The sequence below is a fragment of the Alligator sinensis genome, unplaced genomic scaffold (genome assembly GCF_000455745.1).
Source record: "Alligator sinensis unplaced genomic scaffold, ASM45574v1 scaffold61_1, whole genome shotgun sequence".
Taxonomy (NCBI): domain Eukaryota; kingdom Metazoa; phylum Chordata; order Crocodylia; family Alligatoridae; genus Alligator; species Alligator sinensis.
This window is the reverse complement of record NW_005841986.1, coordinates 1,482,973-1,491,824: the sequence shown is the minus strand read 5'-3', so window position 1 is coordinate 1,491,824 and position 8,852 is coordinate 1,482,973. Positions and strand designations below refer to the sequence as shown.

Genomic DNA, 8,852 nt, shown 5'->3' with positions numbered 1-8,852 from the left:
AAAGGGGACACGGGGAGTGTCTGAAATGCAGGACAACGAGAGGGTGATGCACGGAGGGAAGAGCAGGGTGCAAGGCACTCCGTGTACACACCAGCAAATCATGCAGCACCCCGTGCCTGCATGCCCCCCTAAGCGTTAAGCATTACTGCACTAATGAGCCTCGTTCCCTTTGCTGCGGATGCGAGGGTGATCTGCACTAATTACTCTCCGCTGACATCTGAGAACATAATCGGGGGACGGCGACATTCCACCGCCTCCTCACCCAGGCAGAGGTCAAAGGCTTGCCAGCAGGGACTGCAAACGGATTCAGCTGGCTAAGTAATTAATTAGAGGAGAAGGCCAATCATATCAGATTGTCACCTCCAGCGTGCCCACGACAGCCGTCAGCTCTGTACCCAGGCTAACACCCACTGCGACTTCTGAACGGCTCTCGCGGGGCGGGGGCGCCTAGCAGAGATACAGAACCGGGGAGGATGCTCCTGATCTACTCCAGGAAAACGGGTGTAACTCAGCTTTTGCAGCTGATCAGTCAGCCTGGGATCCTCCTGCTATCGCTTGGGATGGCACCACAGTGAGACCATTTTCAGGCCACGTTTCTGAGGTTTTAGTTTTAGCTACCTCGAACCATGCTGGTACTACTCATAGCTGGATCTGCCCAGGACGGATCAGACCACGTATTCTCAGCACAGGCTGTGGACATCTCAGCAACGGCACCCTTTGCTGTGTGGTACCATCATCAGCCCTAACGTGTGAAGGAACCTCTCTGACAGCCGAAAAGGGAGGTCCAGGAGCTTATGGGCAAGGGTTAGCTGCATCTGCAAAGCAAGAGGCAGCTCCCCGCTGCACACTGCACCCCGGTGCTGCCGACTACTGCGAGGACGCTGCTAATTTGTGATGCAGCCTTTAGAAAGATGCTACAGCAGTTGCCAGAAGTAGGGTGACCATACGTCCGGGTCTTCCCGGACACGTCCTCTGATCTTTTTTGGCCTTTTTTTTGCAATCTGAATGAACGTCTGAGATTTTGCGGGAGCAGGGGGAGGGCAATTGGAGGCAGCGGGCACCATGTGCCTCCGCACGTGCACTGGGGGCAGCTGTCCAGGCAGGGCCAAAGTGAGGGGGAGCAGCAGAGATGGGGGCTGTGGGTCAGGAGAGAGGGGCACCAGCACAGTCCAGGGGGGCAAAGCACTGTGAGTCGGGAGTGCGGGGCAGCAGCAGGGACGAGGGGTTGCAGGTTGGGAGTGAGGTGTCCCCCCAACAGGCGTCCTCTTTTTTTGGGACTGGAAACATGGGAACCCTGCAGAAGTCCTGCAGTTTGCAGCTGCTGCAGGAAGGAAAGCTGCCGTACGCTTTGCTTGTCTTTAAAGTGCTTGCTTCTGTGCTGGTTCAGCATGCGCCGACAGCCGCTGCACCTCCATCCAACCCTCTTCATTAGGGGAAGGAGCAATGAGAGCAAGACGGATGGTGGGTGACAACACCATGCCTCCCAAGCCTTTAACCCACCTCTGGAATTAAAATGGGACTGAACCTTTCTTTCCGTCCCCAATTGTGCAGACGGGCAGGGCGCCAGCCACAGCTTCATACATTTTCCTGCAGCCGAAGCCAGAAGATGTACCAAAATACATCAGAGCAGCTGTGCAGCTTGTTAGACACGACAGGTGCACGCCATTATATGACTTTGAGGCCCAGGTAACCTGCCGCCTAGAAATATGCATACAGCTGGAGGTAACAGAGGCAGAGAGAGTGAGTTATAACCCTGTGCTCTTCTCGGTTTTATCCCACGCTTGTTCAGCACTCCTTGCAGCACATGCCTGGGGACAAGTGCTGCTGCAGAATCAGCAAAGTGAGAATAAGAGGCAATTCAATATACTGCCAAGAGAATAAGGCAAAGGATCAAATTGGGATTTGTCTTGGCTTTGATCAGCACCCAGAGCGCTGACAGGCCTAACTTCTGCTGATAACCTTGTGTCATGAACTACAGCCTCCCCTTGAAAAGCCTTGGTCCTTTCTCAGCCCCGAGTCATCCCCTAGGCACCAAGCACTAAGTTTATCCCTCAGTGAAATTAGGCGTCTACCTAAAGCCCCTGCCACGTTACACACATTACACAATTAACTGGTGAATCATGAAATACATTTAGAATCAGAGAAAATGAGGGTGGGAAAGGACCTCAAGAGGTCACATCTAGTGCAACCCCCTGCTCCAAGCAGGACCAGCCCCAACTGCATCATCCCAGACAGGGCTTTGTTGAGCCAGGTCTTAAAAACCTCCAAGGATGGAGATCCCCCCACCTCTCTGGGTAGTCTGTTCCTTTACCACCCTCCTTGTGGGAAAGTTTTTCCTAATATCCAATCTAAACCCCCTTTGCTGCAGCTTGAGCCCATTGCTCCTTCTTCTGTCATCTCTCACCACTGAGAACAGCCCAGCTCCACATGTGCAAACCAATTATCACGCCATAAAAATGCCCATCCAGCTATCAAAAGAGCCAACCAGCTACAAAGTGAGTGCTCGAAAATGCGTAACCATTTTACAACTGGTCTCTATCCAGTTTTCATGTGAACGTGTGGCAGGGCCCTACCGGTGAGTTTGATCCCAGGAATGGAGGGATGAGCAGTGAACTTGTCTGAGGAGGATCTTTATAGAAGTTGGGCAGCTCTGCCTTTTCAGCTCTTTGCGATGGACAAAGAAGAGCCTCGTCTCCCTGCAATGGACCTTATATCTATAGCTCTCTCTATATCTAGATATAAAGATATCTCTCTGTAAATAGCAGGGACCTTGTCTCCCTGCAATGGACCTTATCTCTCTTTCTCTCTCTCTGTATATATATCTTTATATAGAGAAAGAGATATAGATCTCTATATAGATATATATACATCTCTCTCTCTCTCTCTCTATATATATATATATAGAGAGAGAGAGAGAAATAAGGTCCATTGCAGGGAGACAAGGTCCCTGATATATATAGAGAGATATTGATATATCTATATATAGAACCTCATCTCCCTGCAATGGACCTTCTCTCTCTCTCTCTCTCTCTATATCTATATATATATACCTCATAGATAGATAGATAGATAGATAGATATGTCTGAGAGAGAGATAAGGTCCCTTGCAGAGAGACGAGGTTCTTCTTGTCTATAGCTAGCTAGATAGATGGATAGATAGATATAGACAAGAAGAACCTCATCTCCCTCCAATGGACCTTATATCTATCTATCTATCTATCTATCTATCTATCTATCTATCTATCTATCTATCTATCTATCTTCCTAGATAGATAGATAGATAGATAGGTAGATAGATAGATAGTGTGTTATATGTATATAAAGTGTTTTCATTTCTTTCCTGCTAATTTTCAACCTCAAAAATATCCAGAGCATTATGACTCGTGGTTTTGGTTGCATTGCAAGGAATCCGAAGTGTCTGCCAGGATCTGTTTTCTGAGTTTTCCTGTCATAATTGAAGGTTTTTGTTGCATGGCTGCCTTCCTGAGGGGGAAAGGAACCTGGCCAAGCTGAGCTGTCGGAGCAGGTCGAGTACAGCACCTTATAATGAGGGCACGTAGTATGACGGGATGTTGGTCAGGGTTATAGGACCTATAACACGCAAGGTCAGCAAGAGCCTTACCGCCCGCTGGGAGGTGCAGAGAGGACACGCCAGTCAAGTCTGTCCTGTTCAGACACCTGAGTGTCACCGCACCCGGTCCTACATACGCACAACTTCTGTCACCCATACTGTTCATCTCAGCCACATTTTAACAATACAGAGAAATACAGCAGACCCACAGCTTATCTGAACCCTGTGGGAACATCCCTGCTCATATATGGAAAATATTCAGAGATATCAGACATACACCGTACAAAAAAGCAGCGAAAAAGAGCATAAAAATGAAAACCACCTGCAATGGTCCAGGCATGTTACAAAACTTAGTACCTGTGCAAGCATTAGCTTTTTTGCTTTTGATTTATCCAAGTGTTTATATCCGTCGAGTTCAGATAAACGAGGGTCTACTTTATTTACAAGTACTGTCAAACGGTAACTCAACAGGTCTCCCAGCGTGCTGGTAGTTTCCCAGTACCTACCCTCCTTGGGGCACCGCTCCTTGGTCCACGAGAGCATCTGTCTGCTGTGGCTGTCTGAAGTCCTTTTGCCCTGAGGCTGTCTCCATATTTGAACAGTGACATTGCTTCTCCAAAATAAGCAATATTCGTCGAACACAAAGAGGTATTAAGTAAAACAAACAACAACAATAAAATCAGCTTAAAAACCTCCCCTCGCCCCAAATCGCTCAGCTTTCACTCCCATGAGGTTCCCAATTTCATTACTTCTTCAGATACTGTTTAGCCTTCCACAATAAGTAAGGCTGCAATATCAAACAGAAAATCCAATTAGATTTAAGCGCCTGAAAATGCTCAGGCCTTCTTTATCCATCACAAAGCAGCAAAAAAGGGGGTGGGAGGATGGAGGCAGAAGGAAGGTGATTTGTTTTCTTCCCCCTTTTGAAAGTCACCTGCAACACAAAGGGCAAACAGCCATGTCTTGCTGTCATGCACAGGGACACACAGGTCCACGGTCCCAAACATGACCCATGGGCCAGATACAGCCCACAAAGCTGCTCCATGCAGCCCGCTGGCCTACTGATGGGCCAGGGACTTTTAGGATGTGGATGGCGGTCAGCTGGCATCAGAGAAGGAGGGTGGAAGGGACCTCAGGAGGTCACATCCAGTCCAACCCCCTGCTCCAAGCAGGACCAGCCCCAACTATATCACCCCAGCCAAGACTGTCTAGCCGGGTCTGCAAAACCTCCAAGGATGAGGACACCGCCACCTCTCTGGGTAACCTCTTCTAGTGCTTCACCCCTCTCCCAGTGAGGTTTTTCCTAATATCCACCGTCAACGCCCCTTGACCATTGCTCCTTGCCCAAATCCCCAGACCCAAGGTAGGTGCCTGTGCAAGGCACAGGGAGAAGCAAATGCCTAAGAAGAGCATTTCCAGAGCCAACACCCTGAGAAGGGGCTGCCTGCACCAGCCGCCAGCCTACGCCGGTGCTATTTGCAAGGCAAGCTGTTGAAACCCTCCACCGAGCAGAGATGTTTGAAAATGCTCCATGCTAAGGACAGATCCAATGTCGGGGCCCAGCAGAAGAACCTAGAGAAAATGGAAGTATTTATTACACCCAGGGCCCGGTCACCTCTGCCAGGGGCCGGCTGTTGCCACCCAGCTGGGACATTTCTGCGCATAGCAAGAATCAGCCCAGGCTCGTCCCTCTGCTGGTGTCGGGGTTTTCAAGAACGGGCTCTTAGGGGCTCTTCCCACAACCGCGCTGACACTGCCTCAGTCCACGGCCAGTGCTTGGTGTCCAGGAGGAGGCAATAATGCATCCAATACACCAAGCCAACGATGGGCAATACAACCCATAGGAAGGCAGAGAAATCCGGCGTCAAAAGTTGACGCCCTGAAGAACGATCTCACTTGGCAGTTCAGTTCCCAACGACGTTTGCTAATATTTTCCTTGTTCCTAAAATTGCATGTGAAGAACCCGTGCCAACGGCTTCCCGAGACACCAGGCTGCTGCCCTTAAAAGGACTTTCCCATTGGCCCTTTTGACAAGACTGCCTGTCCACTGCAAAATATAATACCGCAGCAATACCCAAGGGCTCCACCAAGCGTCAGCACCCCCTGCACAAACACACGGGACGCCGCGCTCTCTCTGTACGGTCCCGTCCAGCAAATGATCTCACATTGCTGGCTAATATGAACACCAGCACATGGGCCACTTTTTTGTTTTGATTTATATAAGCCTTTTCAAGCCCCACAGGCTCCAGGTTGGGGCCGGCCGTATCGGTACCCGGTACTTACCACCGTACGTCAACATATAAAGACCATCGTAGGCTAGTAACCTGACTTCAACAGGGGATAGGGGGGGAAGGTATTTAATGAAAGTCTGGTGTGAAGGTGACGAAAGCCCCGGGGATCTCATTGTTAAGACACAAAACCAAGAGTCAAAAGACACGAGCTCGGTTTCCAGCGCTGGGATTAAATGTGCAGAGCTGGAACGAGCCTCGTTTGTGGGACAGAGATGATAAATTCGGGGGGAAAAACGAGTGGACAGCCTCTGATGAAAGGGGCTCCATAAGTGCATATATGGCTCTTCCAGAGCACTTAACAGATGACCTATCCAACTGCAGAGCAGCAACAGCTGCAGTCAGAGACGCTTGACCATATATCATAGACCCTATACTGCGGCAGCCAAGGAGAATTTTCCTTACTTCAAGTCCAGGAGGCCTGTGCTTTTGGCAAAGGAGATTCATACTTTTACTCCAACGGTTGCCACGATTTTTTGTGTCCCCGGGGTGTGCATAACGCAACGGTGAAATACTTCGGTGGGCATCCATTAGCTACTACATTATTACTGAACTCACCAGCGACGATGCCCTCCTATTCCCCTCGCCCCCACCCCAGCATCGTGAAATTAAGACAGCAGCCCGCTCGCCGAGGAATTTTCCTGGTAACCAAATCCTTGCAGCTTTCTGAGCAAGGATGCTTCGACCGCTGTGTCGAAAGCAAAAGGAAATCCTTGTTACTGCTCTCAGCAAAAGCGTTCTCCACGTTGAAATCGGACCCGAGCCTTAAAACTGCAGGCAAGACATCTCAAGGGTTACAAAAGGATCCCGCGAATATGAAACAGCGAGCGAGGACTGGAATCGGCTTCTAGAAAGAAAGGCAGAAATCCATGCCAAATGGAAACACGTTGAGCATAATTTATAATGAACGTGTAAAAAGTCATCCGACGCATGGGGCTCTCAAATGAGAATAAACAGTCACCCTCCAATAAGGACATGCACAGATAAGCTAAGTGTCTGCAAATAGGCTGAACTTCCAGTGACCTTCGCTGAAAGAGCTGGTCGTCCCGAAATGTCACCGCCGCCTTAGCAGGAAGGGATGGGCTGGAAACGTTGCAAAGCTAAACGGGAATTCAGCGCACGTTAGCCTCTTGCATGCAACGCTGCAGCCCTCTTTGAGAAATTAGCATCAGTGATTACAAAAAAATCGTATAAAAAAACCCCCAAAAGGTAAAAGTTAACCCCTTGAGCAGGCTCTGATGGCCATGGAGGAGCCCAGGAGGCAACCGATTGGACGGTCAGCATGGAAAAGCACTGGCGAGCATCGAAAAGTCAACTTTTAAGTTGTACCTGGGCTGGCTTTTAAATAGTATTTGGGGCCAAATGCTGACCTTGGTGCAATGCGTGCAATCCCTCCCTCTCTGATGGACTGCGCAGCCTCTGGTAGACCACCGTCGCCCACTGAAAATGCAGCGGTGTAACACTCTCGCAGAAGTGTCAAGCATTCAAGCAAGCAGCAGGCTTTGAAAACGTCCAGATACGTCCAAAGAGCCTTTTCTGTGCAACCTGGCTGCCACCCCCAGGTGCTCGGACACAGGCGCTGTGCAAAAATTGAGAGTTCGGGACCTCAGGGACCAACGCGGAGCCTCTGACAAAGTCAGCTGTCGCTTATGAAAGCTCCTCTCCGAATGATCAGTCTCACCTGCAGGTCAGATGAGTGGAGCCAGGTGCATCCGTGGTCCGGATCCAGCACACGGTGCTGGCCCGGCTAACACGGCCGCTCAGAAATGGCCTGGCCAGGGCCCAATCCTGCATGGCTGGGTCTGGCTGCAGCTGGGCCGTTCCTGAGCAATAGCGCTGGGCCCCGGCTCGACCCCGCCGCATGGGGATGAAGCCCGATCCCTCTGTACGGGGATGATCCGGACACAAGGAGCTTGGAAATTTGGCAGCAGGGGAGCAGCGGGGGGTGCTAATTGCCACCGCTCCCCCCAAATTTCCAGACCCGCAGGCTAGATTATGTGGCTCTGCAGGCTGGGGGTTGAGCATCCCTGGTCCACGCTGCCTTCTTCACCGACCTCTGCCTCAGAAGTTATTTAGCTCAGGAGACAGTTGATCGAGACAGCCCCTTTACACTGTATAAACAGAAAGGGATGTTATATCATTTCAATCTGGAATCCCATTTTTCAACACCCAAACCTGTCAGGGCTAGGAATGATAAAGCCGCACTTTACACCACAGCCAGCTGAGCACACGCATTAGCTAATTAGCTCTGACAACCGCCCGTATGCGGTAACCAAGTATCCACATTGCACAAAGGAGGGACCAGAGATACGCAGCCAGAGCCTGATGCTGTACAGTGCTGAGCCCGCGGACGACGGCGCTCAGAGCACGGTGGAGCGCTGACCACACTGAACTGACCGAGGCAATAAAACAAATTAGTAGCAAAGCCAAGAGCAGAACCAGCGAGCGCCTGGCTCCTAGCCGTTTGCTCAGTCCAGGAGGCCGCGCGGCTTCCCCTGAGGCTTGAAGCCAAAAGCATAAAAGGCAAATCCTCGACAGGCAAAAAGAAAAAGCACTCACCCAACTGCCCATCATCATCACCACCATCGCGCCAAGCAGTGAAACGTGGCTGTCCCGGGGAGGATCTCGAGCTTCTCTTCCCAGGTCCTTGAGCTTCCAAGAGTCCCCGCATTTTCCTCTAAAAGCATTGCCACCTTAAACAAATTGGCCCGCTTGTTGTGGAGATGCGAGCACAACTCCAAGCTGCTAAGTAAACGTCAAAAAGATTTTGACTAAACTAGGAAGAAAAATGGTTAGAAACCGCAGTTATGCAATTAGCAGAAAACCTCAAAGGCTGCGTGTTTGGATAAGGAGGGAGATTTGGACGGGATTGCCAACATGCAGAGGCCGACGGCCCAGATCCTGCATGAGTTTACACCAGCGGATGTTTGGAACAAGTCCGCCGAGGCCGACGGGATTACGCTCCATTGTCACTTCGCTCCGTCCCTTCCCTC

At 50.5% G+C, this 8,852-nt stretch overlaps 1 protein-coding gene across 2 annotated transcripts in view; it reads right to left on the bottom strand.

Moving 5' to 3' along the window:
- The window catches only part of NEURL1 (neuralized E3 ubiquitin protein ligase 1), a 191,653-nt gene that overhangs the window by 123,669 nt on the left and 59,132 nt on the right, over positions 1–8,852 (bottom strand). Inside the window, exon 1 of one of the 2 annotated variants that reach the window (XM_025201224.1) lies at positions 4,078–4,118. The exons of the other annotated variant lie outside the window; for it this stretch is intronic. Coding sequence (XP_025057009.1) covers positions 4,078–4,114 — 37 coding nt within the window. The 5' untranslated portion in view covers positions 4,115–4,118. Of the gene's footprint in view, positions 1–4,077; positions 4,119–8,852 lie in introns of those variants that run through there. 2 annotated transcript variants of the gene reach the window in all.